Source organism: Ipomoea nil, unplaced genomic scaffold, assembly GCF_001879475.1.
Source record: "Ipomoea nil cultivar Tokyo-kokei standard unplaced genomic scaffold, Asagao_1.1 scaffold3069, whole genome shotgun sequence".
Lineage (NCBI taxonomy): Eukaryota > Viridiplantae > Streptophyta > Magnoliopsida > Solanales > Convolvulaceae > Ipomoea > Ipomoea nil.
The window spans coordinates 8,907,753-8,931,967 of record NW_017619497.1 but is presented as its reverse complement, the minus strand read 5'-3'; the positions used below and the strand labels follow the sequence as shown (position 1 = coordinate 8,931,967).

At 36.6% G+C, this 24,215-nt stretch overlaps 3 protein-coding genes and 1 long non-coding RNA gene across 8 annotated transcripts; 2 read left to right on the top strand and 2 right to left on the bottom strand.

Annotated features, from left to right (window-relative positions):
* The first annotated feature begins 4,008 nt into the window (after nt 1–4,008).
* LOC109165416 (tubby-like F-box protein 8) lies at nt 4,009–7,612 on the top strand. 4 transcript variants are annotated; one of them, XM_019314159.1, is made up of 5 exons: nt 4,009–4,171; nt 5,343–5,763; nt 6,160–6,247; nt 6,342–6,474; nt 6,685–7,612. In XM_019314159.1, the coding sequence occupies exons 2-5, from the start codon at nt 5,416–5,418 to the stop codon at nt 7,394–7,396; spliced, it is 1,281 nt and encodes a 426-aa protein (XP_019169704.1). In that variant the 5' UTR covers nt 4,009–4,171; nt 5,343–5,415; the 3' UTR covers nt 7,397–7,612. The 4 variants fall into 4 exon arrangements, with proteins under 4 accessions (XP_019169704.1, XP_019169703.1, XP_019169701.1 ...); XM_019314158.1 differs by having other exon boundaries at nt 4,009–4,305; XM_019314156.1 differs by having other exon boundaries at nt 4,009–4,310; nt 5,329–5,763.
* LOC109165419 lies at nt 6,471–13,620 on the bottom strand. Its single transcript, XR_002051550.1, has 3 exons — nt 13,609–13,620; nt 8,439–8,440; nt 6,471–6,546 (listed from the first exon to the last, which is right to left on the bottom strand). It is a non-coding gene; the product is annotated as an uncharacterized LOC109165419 (long non-coding RNA).
* Nucleotides 10,631–12,829, top strand: LOC109165417. Of its 2 annotated transcripts, none has more exons than XM_019314161.1 (2): nt 10,631–10,747; nt 11,326–12,829. In XM_019314161.1, the coding sequence occupies exon 2, from the start codon at nt 11,377–11,379 to the stop codon at nt 12,535–12,537; it is 1,161 nt and encodes a 386-aa protein (XP_019169706.1). In that variant the 5' UTR covers nt 10,631–10,747; nt 11,326–11,376; the 3' UTR covers nt 12,538–12,829. The 2 variants fall into 2 exon arrangements, with proteins under 2 accessions (XP_019169706.1, XP_019169705.1); XM_019314160.1 differs by having other exon boundaries at nt 11,320–12,829.
* A 1,038-nt stretch (nt 13,621–14,658) lies between the features above and the next one.
* LOC109165418 (ABSCISIC ACID-INSENSITIVE 5-like protein 7) lies at nt 14,659–18,478 on the bottom strand. The gene is made up of 4 exons (XM_019314162.1): nt 17,591–18,478; nt 17,392–17,463; nt 16,678–16,707; nt 14,659–15,058 (listed from the first exon to the last, which is right to left on the bottom strand). The coding sequence occupies exons 1-4, from the start codon at nt 18,272–18,274 to the stop codon at nt 14,978–14,980; spliced, it is 867 nt and encodes a 288-aa protein (XP_019169707.1). The 5' UTR covers nt 18,275–18,478; the 3' UTR covers nt 14,659–14,977.
* Between the last annotated feature and the right edge of the window lie 5,737 nt (nt 18,479–24,215).

The following is a 24,215-nucleotide window of genomic DNA, read 5'->3' as shown; positions in this document are numbered from 1 at the left end:
GAGCTTGAGGATTCTTATTGCTTATCGTTTCATCTTTGCTGCTGCTTTTATTCTCCCCATTGCCCTCTACACCGAGAGGTATATATCATATATATCTGCTTAGGGAAGGAATCAGGTGCATTTGAGATTTCCGGGCAGTTATGCGGGTGGACGCACCTTAAGCATTAATCTGACCTACAAGTCTCACGCATGTTAAGTACAAAAACACACGCACCTTAAGTTTTAAATACAACTCACATCAAGTATACACTCACGCACATTAAGTACAAAACTCACGCACCTTAAGCACACGAATCACGCACATTAAGCACAAAACTCAGGCACATTAAACATAAAACTCATGCACTTTAAAGTTTCAACAACAACTCACATTAAGTACACACTCACGCACATTACGCACAAAACTCACGCACATTAAGTACAAAACTCACGCACATTAAACATTACACACTCACGCACATTAAGCACATATCTCACGCACATTGTGAAATTTTAAAAGGTAAATAGTAAATGTTTATATGTAATTTATGAACATTTGAATGCGGGTTTACAGAATAATTTGAGATCCTTGAGGCATTCACTTTAGAGTTTGGTTACATTTGAATCCAATAAGAAATGTGTGTTGATTTCCTTAGCTTTCGTGGACATGAATGGCCCAATACACTATATTATGTAGCTGGATCGTGTATACTTGAAAACTATTTGACTTTGAATGTTATACTGTGCAATCATGTGTATCATGCCAGGTGCGTATAGTTTCAAACTTTCAATTTATAATTTTTATATTGTAGATTTATAAAATCTATATTGTAGATTCATAATTTTTAAACCGTAGATTCACAATTTAAATACAGTTGATTCATAATTTCTATACTGCAGATTCATAATTTTTGTATTGTAGATTCATAATTTCTAAACTGTATAGTTATCAAATTATGAATATATAGTTCTGTGATTTGTGAATACAAAGTTCAACAATTATGAATATGAACATTGAAAATTATGAACATATAGCTCTATAATTATAAACATTTACTTATAGTTCAAGGGTCTATTTGACCATTTTCCCTATAAACAATATATTTATAAAATTATGAACATATAGTTCTATCACATATTCACAAATCTAATACTGTAGATTCATAATTTCTATATTGTAGATTCATAATTTCTAAATTGTGCAATTGCGAAGAGAGAATATAATGTTTGAATGCAAAAGGAAACCGCCCAACGCCGTTAACGGCAATGAAATTTTATTTTATTTTTTAAATTTAAAATGGCGTCGTTTTGCAATAGTGTGCATCATGCATGGTGCACACAATTGCATAGCATAATTGCCATTTGACCTCATTCTAAGTCTTGGGCTTTACAAACCACAAAAACCTATACTTGAAATTTGTATATTTTGCCCCGAAATAGGAAGCTGAGTAATTGGAGCATAATTTTCATTCCAAAAAGTTACATATTTTTTTTTTCATACTAAAGTTACATATTTAATTTTTTATAATATCCGATCTTTTAATGTAATTTACATATTTTATATGATTTGTCCGCTATTACACATGAATAAACCCAGTGCACATTCTTCAATATTGACTGAGAGTTTTTCTCGTCAATCAAAAAAATTATATATTACGGCCCAATTTCATTCTGACCCCATACTTGAAAATTGTATATAAAGAAGTCTTATGCAATTTATAATATATGATTTTACATCGTTGTTATAATCCATTATTGTTCTTTTTATATTTTAACATCTTTTCGTTGTTTATCATTTGGCATTTAAATTCATTATATATAAATCTTTTTCATATATCATACATGTAATTTATTAGTTCATGATCAATAATATGAAAAACACAGTAAAATATCATACTAAGATCAAATAAAAGATACTTCGCCACTATCTCATTTTACCTATCATATTTACAATTCATTGGTCAAACAAACTATTCTTCTTTGTTTAATAATAATAATAATAATAATAATAATAATAATAATAATAATAATAATAATAATAATAATAATAATAATAATAATAATAATAAAATAAATAAATAAATAAATAAATAAATAAATAATTTAAATCAAGTTTCATTCGTCAAACCCGACACATAAAATAAGATAAGAGTATCCAAAACTAATGCTCCAACTAGGGATCAAATTTGGATACTCCTATGATGCTTTGCCCTGATTTTAAGCGCTCATTATATTATGTTAACAAGAAATCGACTATAATATTGTTTTTGTCTTCATATACTTTATTGTGTAAGAGTATTGTGAAAACTATTGCTTCCGTCAAAATAGTTGTGTTAGGAAAACTTTCTACTTGAACTCGAACACTTTTAAAAGTGAAGACATTACACTACATAACTTAATAGGATATTTTCAAAATACAAATTACTTATCCATTTCAATAATGCATATTGGTCCTAGTAGCGAGTATCTTTTGTTTACTAAATTTTATTTGTTTTTTGTTTTTCTAGGAAGAATTGCGTGGATCATGGAGGATATGACTTTCAAAAGGGCAATAATGTGCACAAATTGTCAAAGTCAGAAAAGAGTGCTGGACGGTATTAGTTGCTGACTTGCATATTAAACGCCTCCACCGCTTTTGAACGTGAAATGTGCATGTGTGAGGAAAAAAGCCAAAAAAAAAAAAAAAAAACAAAAAACAAAAAACAAAAAACAAAAAGAGAGAAAGAAAAAGAAGTTGTTTTTGTTTTTTCATCAATTAATTTGCCTTTATCATAGCTATATCTTTAGCAACAAAAGATGAAAAGATGCCCCTCTAGGCAAGTCAAATTGTTACAATTTGACACTCACCCATCAATATATGTTAATTGTGAATGATGAGCATATAATATGTATAAACATAAATGTACAATTCAACTATCACCTTAAACTTTTAGTTGAGATGGAGCACATGCTTCAAAGATCATGGGTTCGAATCTCTGCGTCATCCGATAAAAAAAAAAAAAAAAAAAAAAAAAAAAAAAAAAAGCCTACTCACACATAGGAACATAAATATGTAACCCAAAATATTAATTTTTAAAAATTTCAGGGCAAAGAGCAAATTATGTTATTCTTAATGTATTCAATTTCATTTTACTTAAACTTTCTATGAATAATGCTATTTTTATTTTTAACTTTATCTTTTACTGGTTGCCACATAACGTGGTAACAAAATTATCTTTACTTACTAGTTATTGTGAATTGGTCAATTTTACTCCATTAAAAAGTTAATATACAGAGTACAAATACTTATTAATCAAATAAAAAAAAAAAGAATAAATTAAGTACTACTCCATACTACTTTAGGAGGTAAAATCATAAAGAAAAATATAGCAATATTCACTTTTTATATACCAAAATATAATCAGATATTTATCCTATAAGAAAACTTTAATTATTTCTTAGTGTATACTACACAAAATTTATAATAAATTTTTTTTTTAATATTTATGGTAGGAGACAAGGGTAGATATACTTTGAATTGTTCAAACTTTCTTTATATCAACAAACACTAACTAAAATTAGAAAATTAACAAATAATCATTACATCCTTATCCATTGACGTTATGTTCAAGAAGTATCTAGACTCAAGAGTCGTGTAACGCTTCGCTCTGAAGAGTCGTGTAACGCTTCCCGTTGAATGATTAATTTACTAATATATTCTATTATAATTTAAAATAAACGCGTAACCTATTATGAATTATCCAAATAAAATATAAAATTAAATGAAAAAAAAAAACAATGGGTATTATCCACATAGTATACCAATTTTGTCAATTGACCGTAGGAGATTAACAGTAAACCTTTTACGACCTTTCTGGGGTTAAAGTTTTAGGTGTCACGCTCATCCTCAATTAACGTTAAAAACCGGAAAGTCAAAAGCTCCACGGTTAGGAATTAGGATGTTCATACGATGCTTCCGAGTAGTAGTGAGGTACTACTGGACACGTTATTGCCAATATAATATTACTGTGAATCCCCCAAACAATCAATATTTTTGATAAAAAGTAAGCATAGACTTTTTCTGTCTTCTTTCCTCTTTTTCCCATTGTCCTTCTTCATCTCCATCGTCTCTTTCTGGTTCTTTAAACTAGATTTAATCTTCGGGTTTGAGCTCGGGTGAGGCTTAAAGTTGCTGTAGAGCGTGAAAGATAAGGTTTTTAATCTTCCCATCCATAGATATCTACAAACTTACTGGTTTTTCCCCTGATCTGTTGTAAAGTTCTCAACTTTTGAGTGGTATTAATCTGGGGTCTTTCAATTCATCTTTGTGGAGTTTCTTGATCTAAGGTACAGATCTGTTTCTGACCCAGGTTTGTTTATTGATGATCTTGGATGGTAGCAGGATATCTGTTTCTGTAATTCTCTAGCTTCTTCTTTTTTTGTCTTATGTGTTTCTCTTTCTAAGAATCTAGCTTTTTTGTTGAGTAAATATGCTGAGAATCATGATATTTTGCTCTGATTTGTTTTCCTTGGTCCCCTCTGGGAGGAGAACAACAAAAGACCTTAATTTTCCCAATTTGGCTATGTGTTATGTTGGCTGTTATAGATTTCCTGAGTCCTGAGAAGGCTTGTAGCTTTAGTGGGGTTATGTTATATCTATCAGGTTTGTTCAGGCTTAGACCTTAGCTTAGAAGCATAGATTATTGTGGTCTGTTTTCTCACTGGATGGTATGAACTGAAAGAAATTTAGTATATGGTAAGTGAGCTTTTAAGGCCTGAAATATTGAATATACTCGGCTTGAGATCAGAATTAATCGTGTTGAAATTGTTGGATTGAACTCGGTTTTGGGGACTGGTTATTGAAATTTTCCCTTTTTCTGTAGCAGAACAACTTGTGAGTTTGATTGTTAGATTCTTTGTTCGCATATATATATCGTGTTTGCTTTTCTGATATTTGTGGAATCGTGGTGGTGGCAAAAGCGCCTTTTGCTTTTAGTGCAAGTGTTCTAAACGATATGGATCGAACACTAAGTAAAGTAGTTTGGTTTATAATATCTGTTAATTGTTAAAGGGTTGTGAATCTTTGCCCTTTATATGGATTTTGGTTATCTTCTGTGCAGGATAGACCTCGATTAGCTTTTGCTAATCTTTGTTTTCGGCTTTGAGATTGAAATTATTGAAAACTAATTAAGAATCTATAAAAGTTGTAAAAGTGATATGATTTGCTTTAATGTGCATGTGAAGCCATCTCTTTTATTCACTCCTTTTCTTCTTTTTTGTCTTTCTTTTCTTTTTGAGTGCCATTGTTGCTTTCGCACCTTTCTCTTTGCTTTTTAATTATTCATTCCCGTCACTGAAGCCCAATTTGTTTTCGTTTATCAAAGTGAGCTGTAATTTGCGGGAAAGAGGACTACCCGACAAAGAGTAGTTAAATACGACAGTTCACTTGCAGATTAGATGTCGTTCCGTAGTATAGTTCGTGATGTTAGAGATAGCTTCGGGAGCTTATCCATGCGGAGCTTTGATAGGAGGCTGCCCGTTCATCATAGGGGAAGGTCTCATGGTTCGTTTCACTACTTGATCGACCAGCTCCCGGTAATTCAGGACAGTTGTTGGGCTAATCTCCCGCCCGAGCTACTTTTCGATGTAATCAGAAGGTTAGAGGAGAGCGAGAGCACATGGCCCGCTCGTAAGAATGTTGTTGCCTTTGCTGCTGTTTGCAGATCGTGGAGGGGTATGTGCAAGGAAATTGTTCGAGGTCCCGAGTCGTGTGGGAAGCTCACTTTCCCCGTTTCACTAAAACAGGTAGCTTCTTGCTTCAAGTCCATATGTTTATGCTTTGTATATTGCTTCAAGTCCATATGTTCGGTCGGTTAGGAGGGTCAAAAATTATGATCGGTTTTTTCGGTTATTCAGTCGGTTACGTAACCGACCAACCGTTTGCTTGTTAAGCATATAGCCATTAATGTGCAATCCAACTATCAGCTTAGGCTTTTAGTTGAGATGGAGCACATGCTTCAATTTTGCTCACCCCTACTCCCGAGTCCTCCTTCACCCTCCTTGTCACTCTTTCAAAAAACTATATCAGTTTCTAAAATCTTGATCGTGAAATATAAATTGCATATTAAATTGACTCTCTATTGTAAAGTTTTAACTAATTTTGCGGAAGGGATTTGCTGAATTGTTCGTTTTCATTATCAGCCCGGACCTCGAGATGGAATGATACAGTGCTTCATCAAGCGAGACAAGTCTAATTTGACGTACCATCTTTTCTTGTGTCTTAGTCCTGGTAAGCAAATTCGACGTTTTTGGTCTAGTTAATTCACGTTTTCTTAATGAAATATGAAAGCATCCCGGTTCTATTTTTCTACTCTTCTTTGTAGCTTTGCTAGTTGAAAATGGAAAGTTCCTTCTCTCTGCAAAACGAACACGGAGAACCACCTGCACAGAATATATTATCTCGATGGATGCAGAAAGCATCTCACGATCCAGCAACACTTATATTGGAAAACTAAGGTAATTTAAGAATGAATTCTTGTTCGGTCTTCTTGTATATATCTATAGTGACATGTCAAAAAACCCGCTGCTCTTTTTTTTTTTTTTTGAATACTACTGACTCTATTACAATGCAGTATCTGTTCATAACTACTTTCTCAAACCCATACTGCTTTTTAAGAGTGCTTAATAGTTAATAGCTAATAAGATAATGGTGTGATTTTGTACCAGATCGAATTTTCTGGGTACGAAGTTCAAAATCTATGACACTCAGCCCCCGCATACTAGTGCCCACATCCCTCCACCGGGGCGTACTAGCCGTAGGTTCAATTCCAAGAAAGTCTCGCCTAAAGTCCCGACCGGAAGCTACAACATAGCCCAGATTGCTTATGAACTGAATGTGCTTGGAACCCGGGGTCCAAGGAGAATGCACTGTGTCATGCACTCGATTCCTGCCTCGGCCCTCGAGGCTGATGGCATAGTGCCTGGCCAACCCGAGCTTTGTCCAAGGTCCCTCGAGGACTCATTCCGGAGCATGTCTTTCTCGAAATCTTTCGACCGGACAACCGAGTTCAACAGCGCTCGATTCTCCGACATAGGCGTGTCGTCGACCAGCGAAGGCGGGGACGATTGCAACAAGACGAGACCTTTAGTCCTAAAGAACAAGTCACCACGCTGGCACGAGCAACTACAATGCTGGTGCCTAAACTTTCGAGGAAGGGTTACGGTGGCATCTGTCAAGAACTTCCAGTTGATTGCAGCTCCCGGGGCACCGATTTCAACCTCGCAGCCGAGCGGCCAGTCTGATCCCGACAAAATCATCCTGCAATTCGGTAAGGTTGGGAAAGACATGTTCACGATGGATTATCGCTACCCGCTTTCTGCATTTCAGGCTTTTGCTATCTGCTTGAGTAGCTTTGACACCAAACTGGCTTGTGAATAGATGAAAGAATCATCAGATTATTAGGATGTTGAAAAAAAAGTAGCTATTCTGTAATGCCCTTTATGTTTCTGTATTTTTGTTCTCCTTTTCACCAGTAGAACTCTCTTGCTGTTAGCTCAATCATAATCTGGGCTGCCCAGTTCTAACAAAAGAGATACTGCCCCTATTAAACAAATATTAACTTATTAGCATATGTTTTTATCTTCCATTGCATAATTCTGTCTGGCTGTTATTTGTGGTATGGATTTGTTATACATAACGAAAATTAAAATTAGACTGATGGTAGGAGTTTGTGTTTGCATAATTGCATTCATTTTTATTGGACCTTATGGATATATTAAAAACGGATTTTGGACGGACTAACCCGAGGAGGAAATAAGAGCAACCTGGAAGCCAACCTTGGCCTCGGCCTTGGGCGCTCAGTGCACCTGAGGCCGGCCTCGGCGATGGACTTGGTCGGGGTTCTAACTACCCGTCATATTCTTATGGATATATTAGAAACGGATTCTGGACGGACTAACTCGAGGAGGAAATAAGAGCAACCTGGAAGCCAACCTTGGCCTCGGCCTTGGGTGCTCAGTGCACCTGAGGCCGGCCTCGGCCATGGACTTGGTCGGGGTTCTAACTACCCGTCCTATTCTTATGGATATATTAGAAACGGATTCTGGACGAACTAACCCGAGGAGGAAATAAGAGCAACCTGGAAGCCAACCTTGGCCTCGGCCTTGGGCGCTCAGTGCACCTGAGGCCGGCCTCGGCGATGGACTTGGTCGGGGTTCTGACTACCCGTCCTATTCTAGTGGAGTTAGTTAGGGGTGGATTAGTATAAAAATACTAGAATAGTCTTCGGCAAATTATTGTGTGGACCATGAATACGAAATACATTTTTAATATACTAAAAGTACATTATTTTTATATTGAATGTATATTATTTAATAGTATATAAAATAATATACCTTCAGTACTCAAATAATGTACTTTATGTACAAAAATAATGTACGTTTAATATATTAAAAATGTACTTTTTATTTATGGTCCACACAACTGTATGGATCATGATCCATGTAATAATGTTTGATAATCATCCTTGTCTTACTCCCAATTTACAATTTAAAAGTACAGAAAAAAAAATTTTTCTATTTATACTTGGTTAATTATAATCATGTGATAGTTGACTTCTATTATTTTGTGCAGAGGAAATCAACTCCTTGTCATACATATATCAAGTTGTAGATCTTCTAAATATTTTTTATCATGTTCAATATCTCATCTTATATTTGTCAAATCAAATAATTTGTCAAAGAATTAAATCCCATCAATTTTTTAAATAGTATTTTCTAAATATTTTTTTTAAACTGATTGACGCCGGTATATTTGCACCAGCTATAATCATATATGCTTTTAAAACAAGTATATAAGCTTGTACTTGATGCAATAGGTATCAATATTATTTGACAATTGGCACCTATTTTTATTATTCAATTTTGTTATTATTTTTAAAATATTTACTCTCTCTGTGTCATTAACTATATATCATAGAGTGTGATGACATCCCGATTACCATTAAATAGATGGTTATAGGTTCGAAATGATGGGAGATTTAAATTGATTGGGCTGAAAATATTTGAGAAAGTAATCCAAGCAAATTTAATGAATTAGATTTTTATGAGTTCCTAAATTTAAAGTAATTAATGCATATACCATGTATAGATAAATTGTACGGAGTAATTTATTACTTGTTGATAACCTACCTATTTGTAACGTGTCATGATCAATTAATTACTCTTTATACTAAACAATTAAAATTTTAACTACTCTAAAGCAAATAGGTCGCTTTAACAAAAATTCAAATTTAAAATCTTGTAATTACCAAACTAACTCCAACCAACTCAACTAGAGTTACCCCTTAATAAAATTACTCCTACCCACATATCCATATTACCATAACTTTCTATTATTAAGTCTTAAAAATAATGATCAAATGAATAAAATATAATTTTTGTACTTAAAAAGTTATGAATTCGATTTCTATCAACACTTTTTTAGAATTTTCAAAAAATCAATCTAGTAAAATTAAGTCTCGATCAAAAGTAATTCTTCTAGAAGTGTTGTTATATACTTATTTATGATGAAATTTTACTCTTCAATTTACTTTTACAATTATCTAAAAAATGTATAATCATATCCTTATAGGATGCACCACCCTGCCAACCTCCTTCACCATACCCCACCCTACCTCATACGCGGGCCCCATTCACCCCACCCTATGGCCTACATAATGTCGGCACCATTCATCCTAACATTATTTTGATCCCTATTGATATTTCATATGGAGAATATTTCTATTTTGGTACTATCTAATAACCAAAAATTTTATGACACTAATAAGGTGTTGTGATGTATATTATTAAAAATAAAAAGAAACAGTAATTGTTTTTGTAAATGATTATAAGTCTATTTATAAAATATCAGCGCTTATTTTAATTTATGATACTAAATACAATGTATTCTGATATTGTTAAACTTCTTTCATTAATTTTTTTGTGAAAGCTAAATCAAAATAAGTGCATTAACTCATAAAAATCAAAGACAGATGCAGGAGGCCGAAATATCCTCCCAATAACACATACCAACTTGAGAATCAATCGTCTTAATTAGGGTATGGACAAATTGATTCGCTGATCGACAAATGTGAAAAAACACCGCAAATATTCAAAGAGTTACGTTCATAATAAAAATACAATTGCTAATGACTGACGCAACATACGATAATATAGACCATCTACCCAAAAGGCCATTACTTATATAACTTATAAATATTAAAACAAAATGTATTTATGTGCAATGTCCAAAGTTCAACTGTTGTAGAAATGCACCATATACCAATGTTAAAGAGGGGTTAGACTTTCACTTTTCCTAAAAGATTGAATCCTCAATCCTAAGGGGTCCCCACCCCGATCCGACGAAATGAGATCTATTCACTTTGGGTATAATTTTCATATTGATCGCTGTCCAAGTTCAAACTTAAAATGAGATGTATTCACTTTGGACATAATTCTTACACTATCGTTGTTGGGGTTCAAACTTTAGTGTCTTCTCCGTGTACTAAATCAGTGAGTTAAACCCGTGTGGAATGTATATAATATGTTATATATATGTATATAATTTGGACCAAGTTCACAATGCTCGTGGGGCCTGGTCCACGATATATATATTGCTCAATATATGCCTCCTGTTTTGCATTCTGATTTCCCGGACCAAAATCCAGGGGAGCTTCATGGATATTTGCATATCTGCATTTCATTACTCTCTAAGAGTCTAAGCTTATCTTCAAACATGGAGGTTTGCAAGGTATGATGAAATGATCAATGTCCCTTGTTGCCCATTTAGCTTTTCTTCTCTCTCCTTTGTTTTTTCTCCTGTTTCTGGGAAAATCTTTCTTACTGAATGCATTTTCTTGGCTCCAAACTACCATTTGGTTGAAATCTCTGGAGCTGGTTGTATTAGTCTGTCAAATCTCCTTTTTATTGAACTTTCTTGATCTGAGCACTTCAAATTCTCTCATCCCAGTCTAAAAGTTAGCAAATTTATTGTTTTTCTTGATGTGCCTGTCAGAATTTTGGTTTATTGGTTTGTTTTTTATCCGGGGTTCTGCAAATTTTCATTGAGTCTTCTTTATCTGGTTGGAGAAATGGCTTGGCCATCCTGTTTGAATGTGATCATGTTTGACTCGAGCGGTCTATTGGCCGTTTTTAGTTTGAGTCAGTCAGTTGTTATGGGTAATTATCTCGTTATGTATGAATGTGATTGTGTCAATATTCATGGATGGTTTTGCTTATTGTATGGATTTTCCTTGAGATTTTCCCATTAACAAAGTAATTGATTTATTTGTCACTGTGTTTTTGGTTGGTGATGATGGTTAGGAATAGGTGATGTTCATGAGAATTTGCTGAATTGAGGTTCTTCTATATTGTGTGAGAATGCCCTCTTCAGAATCTCCCATTCCTTTCGTCTCGTTTCGAAGGCCAGTTTTGACTCTCAGAGGCGATCAGGTTCATGCATTGGTGTTGGACCAAGGATCCAGTAGCCAAGACTCCCAGATTGAGTCATTTCAATCCCAGGTGTTCACTCGATTCAACGATCTCTCAGTGGCTAATGGCAAAGAATTCCTCTCGGTTTCATGGGTTCGTAAGCTGCTGGAAGCATTCGCGAGTTGTGTGGAGGATTTCAGAGTTATAATGTGCAACAAGAATGCATTGCTTTCGAAGCAGCCCGGGGAGAGGATCCTGGCTGAGTATTTCGATAGGACGATTAAGGCCCTTGACATCTGCAATGCAACCCGGGATGGGCTCGAGAAGATTAGGCTGTGGCAAAGGCATTTGGAGATTGTAGTGTGTGCTTTGAACCCACCGCAACAAAGAGCAATCGGTGAAGGTCACCTCCGGAGAGCAAGAAAGGCGTTAATGGATTTGGCTCTTGGAATGCTGGACGAGAAAGATGGAGGGTCTGTGTTTTCTCATAGGAACAGGTCTTTTAAACGTCGTACTAAAGACCACCTTAATTCCCCATCCGGGCACTCGAGGTCCTTGTCTTGGAGCGTGTCTCATTCCTGGTCTGCTTCCAAGCAGCTCCAGCTACTCGCCAACACTTTAGTCCCCCCTCGAGCAAACGAAATCGCTGCCTCTAATGGTCTTGCAACTCTCGTGTTCACTATGAGTTTCGTCCTAATGTTCGTTCTTTGGGCTCTCGTTGCTGCAATCCCTTGCCAGGATCGAGGCATCCAGATTAACATTGTTGTACCTAGGCAATGTTGGAGCCGTCCTTTCCATATCCTTCAGGCTCGGATAATGGACGAGTCCAAGAAGAGAGAGCGTCGCAATTCTAGTGGACTATTAAAGGAAATTTATCAGATTGAAGAGGGCGTAAACCACTTGACAGACATGGTAGACTCGGTGCAGCTACCACTGTCTGAGGAATCAAAGGAAGAACTGAGAGGGAGAATTCTCGAGTTATCATCAATCTGTGAAGTTTTTAAGACAGAACTCGAACCTCTAGAACGCAATCTAAGGGAAGTGTTTAGAAAAATCGTGACTTGTCGGGTTGAGGGCCTTGAGTTTCTGGGCAAGGCAACTCAGGCATAGTAAGTTTCGAACATTAAATGTTTGGATCTTTCATGTAGTTTCCCTATATTCATAATACTTTCTAAGATTACTATTCCATATTAGGAAGTAACTATTTGTACTTATAAATATGCCTTCTGAGAAAAGAAAGTAAAGGAAAAAGAGTGTCCATATTGAGTGTTCCTCCTGTGTTCATTGTTTTCACTTGTAGGAATGTCAAAGAAACGTTTTTTCGTTTTTATCCTTCCCAAAGGTTCCCATGATACTCGTTCTACTCCTTATATGTAATGCAAACTGAGATCAATATAGTTGTGTACATTATTTGCATTAATATGATGATTTGATACAAATTAGCATTTGCTGCAATTCATCACCATAGCAATGAGTTTGAGTCAAGATTCAAGAAATATGATCCCCCAATGTCTTCATTAAATGAATGGGCTGAATTTGTTGCATTTTACTCTTGAAATGATGTATATTCTCAGTGGACCTCCTCTTCATTGATTGAGGACTGAGCTACACCCTTCAATGGATGACATCATTGCCAAAACGCGGCGTAATTGTTGAACCCATACCCTTTACCATTCATTTCATGCTGCTCGAGTGTCGGGTGGAGGACTGGAGGGTCAAGTCCAGTATCTTGCCACTGGCCCGCCAATTTTTGATATAGTGGTAATCGCGATCCTAGCGTAATTGTTGAACGCATACCCTTTTCCACTCATTTCATGCTGCTCAAGTGTTGGGGGAGGACTGGAGGGTCAAGTTCAGTATCTTGCCACTGGGGCCCGCCATCTTTTGATATAGTGGTAATCGTGATCCTGGCATCAAGAAAGCCATTTGTGTACGAATCTTCGGGTTCAAACACTATGAGCATGCACACCTTATCCTGTCTAAGCATTGAAGGTGTCATTGTTGTGTGGAGCTTTAGTGTTCCCCCACTTTTGATGCATACCATCCTCATGTGCCCTGTCCTATAGGTTTTAATAAGATGTGATTTTGCAATTAATGTGTTAGCTATCTGTTGGCCCTCTGTTGTTACCTGTTTGCCTGTTGTATTCTTGAGAATGCCATGTGAGAACAGGCTGGAGAAACTGGAAGCATGTGAGGCTTATAAACATTCTGAATCAGAGAATGCAAGTTGACTGCACCACAAATCCTGTTTGTTGGGTGTTATGTAGTCAGGAAAGGGACCTGGTTACTACTTCATGTGACAGAATCCTTTCTCTGGAGACTTCACCTTGTACAGTCACACTCACAACCGCTACCCGAAGGTGCACTAAGGACAAAACCTGTTTCGTGACTACAAAGAGGTAAATCAATTTAGATTTGCCCATAACCTGATCGGGCTCAAATTAAAAAAGCCACAATAAAATAAACCAGTCTAAGTTATCCATAGCTGATCGGCTCTACCAAAAAGGCTAATAGACAGCTCCCACGGAGAATCAAACTTGAAACCTGTGTGATAGTCAGCTGTCCGACCAACTTGGTCAGGATTGGCCCAGTTACACATATCTAACATGTTGAATGATTGTATAGTTTTGGCCTACTAATCAAACTGTGGCCATGAGTTTTCACAGGCCAATGATCCCTTCATTTCTTGTGTGGTGTATAATCTCTGTGTATATTGGTTATATTGTCATGTCATTCAAGGCCTGAAAATGAGCCTTCACCTGCATAAATGAAGTTTGGCAGCCTCATCACACCCAGTTCTGGCTATGCACCTGTCTGAATCCTCTGACAGGCTGACACAATCTCATCACATCTCATAATGTTCATGCAATAATACACTCATGTTATGATCTCTACTAGAAATGAAGTATTACCATCTAAACATCATCAACATGACTGGAAAGTTCAGTCTATAATATCGATCAACACTAGTACTTTTTACACCAGTTACAGTCATGTATGCTTTTATTGTATTGGCTAATGTCAACGCCAATCGACACCATTACTCTCTAATTACAGTCATGTGTGCTTTGTATCGGGTAATGTCAACTTTTGACCTTACAGTACCCGATACAATCTCAAAAACATACATGTATTGAATTGAAAGCAAAATAAGGCAATTTAGTGACTTCACTGCAACAGTTCTTTCCCTGCCCTGAGTTTATATGTATGCATGGAGACACCCAACTGCAATTCTTACTCTAAAATACATATTCATTAAATGTATAAACCAGCCAAGTTCACCATTCTTCCCTGCCACCAATGGTGCGGAAGCTACAATAGTTAATATAAGCAGAAACTTATGGCCCTATTCTATTACACCTGCAGCTAACTTATGCAGACCCACAATTACACATTTGATTCACATTGTTTATAGCCCTACTCATGTTCAAGTCTAAAACATCCATTACAGCTCCAACCATATATGTCGCCCCCAGATTTTGCCATAGCCGATATTGCTTCTTGGTTAACCAGTCACCCGCTGTTACTGTTTATGATATGATGATACAACTTACCAGGTCATGGAATGGATTCTGCGCAGAACTCTTGGTGGCCTCCTCTTCTCCACGACAGGAATCAGATTCTCCATGAGCTGTGTTTAAACAAAATTATTAGAAAAGAAGCCGGGAAATGAAAAAAGAGAATGATAATCAGAAGGAAACATCCATATTACATTCAGGAAGACTGAACCAAGCCACTAGGCCTCAAACAATTAGCAGTCAGGTTACTTAATATTGGGTATGGACATATTGGATCTCTATCTATTGGGATAATGCTCGAGTTAGAAGTTGGATGATTGCATTTGAGTAACTGGCTACGGCCCGTGGGCTCTATCACAGCTCATAGCTATCCATTAACAAATGCTTCTTGACAAATAACTTTCTCAACCCAAAAAACTCAAGGTTTTGTTTACTTTTAGAAATTTAGTTGCTTGTTTTGTAGCTATATAAAATTTGGAAGGTGATGCCTTGTAATGTACATTAACTTTTAAAAACTTTTCAATGTTTCCCCAAACTCAATCACACAAAGTTTGGGGTTTCATTGTAATGAAGCATCCAGTAAAGGGAAATGTGAGGAAGGGTCATTATGACACCCACACTATCCAGCACTTCAGCCCTAGACTCATCAGTACATCAATTACGAAATGGCTGGAGCATCTGGCAGAGCAATTGCAAAAGGTGATAACAGAACAGCATACGGGCAAAAAAGCTTTGGTGAATCAAATGGCTAGATATTTGGGAAAATTTCCATCCAGGGCTAATAGTCATGCCAATCAAGAAAGAATTTATTCATATAGCTAATATGCTCCAACATGTGGCAGCCTTCATATATAATATGAAACATATGCCTGTGGTTATCAATCTTAGAAACCACTCGGGGAAAGTGAATTTAAGAGCTAGTGACAGCTAATGCCAGGCATGAAGACTAAGGTTTTTGCAATGTGGTCTAGGGTTTAGCTTAGAGATAAGTTGAAATCTTTGACAGAGTATATATCTTCCATTCCCTACCTATGTACCATCAAAAAGTAAAAATGAAAGAATAAATGCACCATTGGAACTTGATGGTATGCCCCCTCACTCCCTCAGACTTGATTCTGTGGACTATGATGTTAAAATATGTTGTTAAAAGCTTTTGTAACTATATCAAAATGCATAAATAATATCTCTAAGGCCTGCTCCTTATAGAAGTTATCAGTACTTAATTATCCAAGTTCATTTTGAAAAATGCATAGCAGGTTTTCAGCATTCCCACAAAGTTACCATATAAGCCTGGCCTGTTCTTTCTTCCAATGGTTTAGAGTCATCAGCTACAAATGATTGGTTTAGAGTCTAGACTAAAGACTACTCATGTCATCAGCTACAAATGACTAATATAAACAGTTAAGCAAAACTTCACAATCAATCATTGAGAGTACAAGCACCTTAGGATATGAGATCTGAGAAATACTACAATTACATGGAAATAATAATAATAATATGAGTACATTCCTTCCGTGTAAATGCAAAGATCACCTGCTTGACCATATTGACATAATTCAAGTAGTAGCAGTGAACGGGGTTAAACCAAGAGTTGAGTTTGAGAAAACAATTTGCTATAAAAGTTAGTTGACACATCTGCTCAAAGAAGGAGATGACAGAACATGCATACAAGAAGTTGCATGAAGATAATTAATTCAAAATAAGAATTAGAAAGCTGGAACCATAATAATACCTGCTTAAGTCTCTTCTTATTCTGCTCCGCCTGTATTAATTATTAAGAAATAAAACCCCGACTTTAGTAACATTGAACTTGATCTTCAAGTTACAAAACTATCCCTAACAATCCAAAACTTGAATACATACAAGTATGGTAGAAAGTACTTTATTGTCATGACACAATTATTATAGTAGTATGACAATTACAAAGCCGAAAAGATACAAGGACCCTTAATATTCATGTTCCTTGAACCACAGTTACTGTATACTGATCTAAGCAACTGACCCTTCTTAAAAGCAAGGAGATCAAGACCAGACATTCATAGCCAACAGTTAACAAGGAAAATCTAGAAAGAACATCATCATCAAAAGCACACGATTTACACAATGAATAAATAAATCTACACAGATAAAAGTTCTCGGAAATAAATTAAGCTGCAAATCAATGAGAAAGATAATTAAAAGAACACCCAAAAGAGGTGGGGAAAAGGTATTAACTTTACAAATTGCCACAATTGTCAAAGCACATTACACACTGGAGACTAGGATAAAAACAATGTAGGAAAACATGCCCTACCAGTTTGATTACATCACTCAAAAGAATTGTTTTTTATTACATATAACATGGAAAATTATCACTTAAACAAAGTCAAATTGCATATTATTGCACATGGAATCCAATTTTTTCTATATCAAGTGCAAAACTCAAATTTACACTGGAGAAAAATACCTCTTCTCTCAGAAGCCTAGCATTATCCTCCTCCAATTGTGTTACCAGAGACTCCAGCTCCACAGTGTAAGCCTGCAATTTTAATTGAAACAGAAAATGCATTTATTTATCGAATTCTTTCTGAATACAGAGTATTGAGACACAATTGTTTATTAAATCGAAGATGACAAAGAATTCAAAACTGATTTGATTTTTGAACCTGTTTTCGTTCCCTGGACCTAGCCGCAGACTCTCTGTTCTTGATCATTCGCCTCTGCTTCTGCTGCGTGGCCTTATCGAGGGGCATCTCCTCCACGGTTGCCCTCCTCTTCCCTCTGCCGCCACCGCTGCTGCCGCTGTTACATCCTATAGCCACCACGCCATTCCCGAACCCCATGTGAGGCGGCTCCACACCAAATCCACCCGGTCCAGTCTGCATGGCGACTGGAAACTGACAATTCGCCGCATTCACCATGGCATCCACTTTAAATCCAGGCGTAACCGCTGCAGCAGGGGGAGGCGGCGGAGGAATCGCCGGAACCCTAACGTCCTCCTCCCTAACCGCCCCAGCCTTCGTCAAAAAATCCTCCAACGTCATTTCCGGGTCCCTACTCCCCCCTCCTGCCCCTCCTCCTCCTCCGCCTCCACTGACAATCTCCCTCCAGACCTCATCCACCGTCTTGTTCCCCCCTCCGCCGGCGCCGCCGGATGAGGAGCAGCTGTCGGCGGCGGCGGCCAGGGTATTGGTATCAGCATAAATACTCTTGATTATATCATCCATGTTCATCGACCCGTAGCCTCGAGTGTGATCGGAGTGAAGCTGATCAGCAAAGGCATGTATAGACGGAGAAGATGGCTGGTGCGGGCGATCCGGATTGGCCGGCGCAGCTGACGTGGACGCCATAACCGCCGGTTTTCTCGGGCGGATTTTCCCCTACAAAATTTCCTATCCGATTTCTCAGAGCTCTTCCGTTTGAAGCTTCTTCGCTCCTAGATAATTTTCTGTGACAGATATTTTTACACTGGTGAAGAACGGGATCGATACATACACTATAAATACACAGTTAGAAAGAGAAAGAAAAGTAGAGAGAGAAAGAAAATGATAGTGTATGGATTTTTCTGAGGATAAGCATAAGATAGTTTGAATAACTGGGGTGCATGGGACCGTCATGTCATTCATCCCCGGGGCATATCCGTCATTTTATCATCAATTGTTAGACCACCGCTACTTTCGTCAACATAATAAATTAATAATGTGTTACATGTAAAGTTCAAATATTTTTTGTTAATATATAAAACAATATTGTGAAAATGACATTCCTTAATAAGATACTTATATATTTGATTACATGCAAAATGACTTTTTCAAAAAAACTATTTTGAATAGTTTTTAAAATTTTAACATTTTGAAACAATAAATTAATATAAAAATTTAATTAATCAAACACTCATTTTGATTATTTAACTAAGTCAAATGAGCTAAAATTGATTCATAAACTAACTATGTTATCAATCAGGTTCTATATATATAATTGGTTCATACGTTATTTAGAGGTATAAAATTAGTCCTTCCATTTTTGTAAAAGTGAAATTTTTAATTGCGTTTAAATGAAAAATGTTAATGTGTTAATTGCAAAAAAGGTATAAACCTAGTTTGACGATGTATTTTAATTTAGATTAAACAGACTAATAAATCCAACTCTAAATTTTATAGTTATTGAGTCGGTAACGACTAATTTAATTGTGTTGTCCTAAAATTTGTTGTTTATTTTTTTATATATATATTTTACTGAATTTTGAGTTATTAAAAAAAGGAGTAAGATTAAAAAATTGAAGCTGCCGTTTTGGGGTTGACCAGACATGTTTAAAATTTAAAAACATTTGTTTAAGGTACAGTGGTATTCGGTGCCGGCATTCCGGCAAGACACTAAACTGATTGAAGTAGAGTAAAACACAGAAATCAATACATCAAAGTCTTATCCCGGCTACCCTCTGGAGAATGGATTAAATCCCCAACACCGCAACACTCTCTACATATTGTGCACAAACAACACTTCTCATTTTAGAGATTGTTAATATAATGTCGTTTATAAGACTCGATACTGAATTATTATTTAAAAACTTCATTCATGTGACTAACAGAACTATCCATGAACATAATTGGTTGTGTATTGAATAAATCTCAATATATTTAATGCGTTATTTGTTGTGATTTTGCATTTATGTTATGACAACAGATTTAGAAAGGTGAAATTTGAGAATAATTTTTTAAGTGACGTTGGTAGATAGCAATATTGAAATGACACGTAGTAATATTTATACATCTTATCGCGTTTAGTATCATTGAGAATCATTACAAAATTATATAAATGTCACTACGTGTTATTTGGGTACTTCCACGAATTGGCATGTACATATGTGGTGGTGTTAATACGACAGGATTATGATATGATTACCATCTTCTATTCATGATTATTACATAATTATTATTGCCAAGTAGTTGTGGAGAGGGGCATTGGATGCATTTATAGAGTAGTTTTGTCTTGGAGCGTTGGTTGGTGAAGCGTGTAAATGAGTGTGTGGAGGAATCATCAAAATCTCTGCCTCCTCCTTCGTCGTCAATAGATGCTTTATTCTTTGGGCGTTACATCTGCAAGCTTCTCATCTGTTTCCCTCTGTGTTTAAATGATGGGTGCATTGCATTTGCCTCATCCTACCCCCCCTGCCGAGATTCCGGATGCGTTTCGGTCGAGTAAATGTAGTCAAAGGTGGTCTTGCCAAAACCCCTGGTGCGGTTAGCTTAGAGTAAATGTAGTCAAATTTAGCTTCGTGTGAAATCGTTTAACATGTAATCCAAAATACTTTTTGAAAAAAATTAAGGAAAATGAGTAAAATACACCCTTCAATTTTATGTAAGAAGTTAATTAGACATATTAATTAATTTAATACATTAGACCCAAAACACTAATATAAGACTGGTTCAGGTTATATAAGATTCACATGTTTGGTTCAGGTTATGTAACTTTCTCTGAAAATGTTAGATTCCCGTATTTGGTTCACGAAATGTTAGATTACCTCTACAGTAATCTAACATTCAACAATCTAACATTTTCTAAGGTAATATAACATTCTGTGAACCAAACGCCCCCTAAAATAGTGACTTTTATTTATAGTAATAGCAAATCAAAAATGCATCGGCGGAGTTTCGAAGACATTCTGGCTAAAAGTGCAAACGAGTCGAGCTCGAGCTCAAGCTGAAGCTCGACTCAGCATGGCTCGAATTCGAGCTCGATTTTGACCTATTTAATTCATGCGTCAGTACTCCAAAAAAAAAAAAAAAAAAAAATCAAAGTCCAAGCTTCAAAGTTCAAAACATTCATAACAACATCAACCAACTAAAAGTCTACAAAAACACTACAAACAGATTAGAAACTTCACACATAACTCAATACAAGTTAACAAATTTACATCAACTTCAATTCACACCCGCCATGTTCTTCAATCTTCACTATTTCCAGCAACAACACCCCATCAAAAAAAGATTAGGAACAACCATTCAAACATAACTTGCAAAATCTTTAGATCTTCAGCTATAATTGAGCTTGTTACATTCAACGCACTAACTAATATATATAAAAGCTGTAAATAAACTATACATAATGAACTATCGTCATACTTTAACATGAAAGATTGAAGTGTTTTTATACATCTGTTGAGCATGAAAGCATTACATAAAAGGAAACATGGCCTAATATTGACCTAAACCACTTGGTCAGTGTAACAAATAAGGCTGTGCAATATCCGACCGCCCCGTTTTTTTTCCGTCCGAACCGAAAACCGAAACCATACGTTGTATGGATAACCGTATCCGAAGTATGGATATCCGACCCAAACTGAATAAAATGTCGGATTGATTAATTCGGATAGGGTAGTATAATATGATACCCGATCCGTCCGAATATCCGAAAAGAATTAGGGTTAGATTAAAATACATCTATACGACGTCGTTTTGATTATATATATATATATATATATATATATATATATATATATATATATATATGTTATAAGAAGATGCCCTACCAGTCATTCCTTCATTCTCAACTGCGAAGCTGCTTTCTTCTCTCTCTCTTAGAGAATCTCTACCCACCATTCCTACAATTTTTGTATCTTCTTTCCTTCTCAAATCTCAGTTCTCAATCCATTACTTCTCTCTCAGTTTCTCTACCCACCAATTCTGGTAGTTTCTCAATTTTCAATCCTCTCAGGCTCTCATAGAGTCACAATCTCACTCTCTGAGACTCTCAATTCTCGAATCTCTACTCCGATGGCTCATTCTTGGTGGTTCGGTAGCAGATCGGTGGTTCGATGGATCGGTGGTGACAGGTTGAAGCCGGAAGCCCCACGTCAGAGTCTCGAACGGTCGTAGTCTCGTTGAAGGCTAGAAGCCCTTGTTTTCTGAGAAGTTTTTGGGAAAAACGAAGTAATCGGCTAATCGCAAACCCTAGTTTATTATTATTTTTTTCATTCATTCATCTTATTTTGAATTTTTGATATACTGTGTTCATGTGTTGTATACATGGTATATTTGTATATTGTGTGAAAACAGAATACTGTGTTGTATACATTGAAAACTTTAAGTTTATTTATTTTTTAGTATTTTTTGTTTAAATAAATCCGAACAACACCGAAATCCGATAAAATAAATCCGAATCCGAAAATGTATATATCCGCCGGTTTAGTTACAAAAATTTTACGCATTGAATTAGCTAAATATAAACCGAAATCCGAACGGGTTGACGGTTCGGGAACCCGAACCGTTGGAACCCGTCCGATGCTCAGGCCTAGTAACAAAGACTATAGTTGCTCTAAAAGAACAATGGAAGATTATAAATAAATAAATAAAAACAGATCATGCAACTTATAAATTTTGTATGCTCATGTTTATTTTCAAGTGGGATATACTGGCCTTAATCTATCTATAATGAAAATACAAGAAGTTCATGCTGGAATTATCTCCAATACCATTAATAATAGCCCTTAATCTCATTAGTTGCCCATAAATATCAAATTACCGTTCCCTTATACTACTCTACATATTCTTCTACTATAAAAGCTAGAGTCAAGGAACGAAGAGAGGGACACGATGATACATGTATATATTACCTACAAAAAATAGTGAATTCCGGCTTGACACCGTTCAAAAAGACTCGTGATTTTTACATTTCGATTTTCACGTTAAAATTGTTGTGTCTCTTCCCTTTTACCTCTCAAATTACTTATATTTTATTGATTTGATTGATTATGTTGACCTGTCAAGTGATTACATACCCTTAGTCATAAAACCAACTGTCACAAAGCGAGTTTCAATCAAAATATATACACTATCTCTTACGCATATATATGATTAAGGGGTTTGAATCCATATCTATGCATCAACGTTATATGAATGGGGCTTGGCCAATGTTAAGTCGGGTTGGTGCAGGCGGCTACCAATGCACCATGTAAAGAAAAAAAGACATGAATTGAATTAAAATGTATATTTTTTATTAAGCCAAGTATAAGATTGTTTGGTTTTTAACGAAAGTGTTGATTGGAGTTAGAGAAATTTGAGTAGTTTAATAATTAAAATTTGATTAAGCCCTCAATTAAGTTAGTATTATCTAACAAAATACGGGAGTGTAATAAAGATGTATCATGTATGTTGTGTTTTGGATAGTAAATGATCAACCTTTATGGCGAACTAAACTTGTAGCTAGAAGTCAGAATCCCCTTTTCACCTTTTGTCTGTTTCTCGAAGCTTCTAATACATCTGGCCTGAGGGCTAATGTGCGCCGGTATGTTCTAGGCTAATGTGTTCCCGTGCATTCAAGCCCATTAAGCTATCCTCGGTAGGCCCATTTAATTTATGGCCCAAATATCTTACTAAATTTTACAATTCAACAATCGAATAAGAAAGCCCTGCCAAGTTCCAAATCAGAAATCCCAATCGGATAACTGAAACCCCGCCAAAATTTAACGAATTGAAGCATTCAAAGCTTCTCCTTCAATGGCGTCTATCCTCCGATATGTCTCCGCCGCTCTGCTCATTCTGTTGTGGCACACCGACGCCGTCTCAGCCGTCTGGAGGGGAGAGATGGAGTCCACGTTAACTGCACTGAGAAGCAATGGTTATAGTCTCTTCAGCAACGCCATTGTTACGTCGGACCTCTCGTACGAACTCGTCGACGGAGGAGAATCGTCTTTCACTTTCTTCGCACCGACTGATTCCTCTCTCTTCGCTCTCGATATGCTTAATACGGCCTCCGATTACACCGCCACTCTCCGTTGCCACGTCATCCCCCAACGCCTCTCCATCCTCGGCCTTCGTAGGCTCCGTGCCGGCTCCACGCTCCGTACGCTCGCCGCTGATCACAATATTAGTATCGAGAGGCGTCGATCTATAGCCTCCGGTGACGTCATCACCATCGATGGAGTCGACGTCGTCTTGCCAGGTCTGTTCTATGGCCGTAACATTGCGGTTCATGGTTTGAGAGGCATTCTTAACTGTAGATCTCATGGCTCAGCTCCTCAAGTGTTGGTGCGGTCGGAATCGTCAGCGAAGAGCGAGGATCCCAGCAGTGGTCCTAGGAGTCAACCGCCAGTGATTAATCGACCTCACGCGCCTCCTTCAGAAGCCAATCTCACGGCAGTGATTAATAATCGAACTCACGCGCCTCCTTCAGAAGCCAATCTCACGGCAGTGATTAATCGAACTCATCCAACTCATCCAACTCACCGAACTCACGCGCCTCCTTCAGAAGCCAATCTCACAGCCGTTAAAGACAGTTCGCGTTTGCCTGATA

Excerpts from the sequence above, each read along its gene's own strand:
- LOC109165416 (XM_019314159.1), top strand. The coding sequence starts at position 5,416 with ATGTCGTTCCGTAGTATAGTTCGTGATGTTAGAGATAGCTTCGGGAGC. Across the intron at positions 5,764-6,159 it reads TCCCCGTTTCACTAAAACAG|CCCGGACCTCGAGATGGAAT; the intron begins GTAGCTTCTTGC and ends TTTCATTATCAG. Across the intron at positions 6,248-6,341 it reads TTTCTTGTGTCTTAGTCCTG|CTTTGCTAGTTGAAAATGGA; the intron begins GTAAGCAAATTC and ends TCTTCTTTGTAG.
- LOC109165417 (XM_019314161.1), top strand. The coding sequence starts at position 11,377 with ATGCCCTCTTCAGAATCTCCCATTCCTTTCGTCTCGTTTCGAAGGCCA.
- LOC109165418 (XM_019314162.1), bottom strand. The coding sequence starts at position 18,274 with ATGGCGTCCACGTCAGCTGCGCCGGCCAATCCGGATCGCCCGCACCAG. Across the intron at positions 17,464-17,590 it reads GGTCCAGGGAACGAAAACAG|GCTTACACTGTGGAGCTGGA; the intron begins GTTCAAAAATCA and ends TTAAAATTGCAG. Across the intron at positions 15,059-16,677 it reads ATAAGAAGAGACTTAAGCAG|CTCATGGAGAATCTGATTCC; the intron begins GTATTATTATGG and ends GTTTAAACACAG.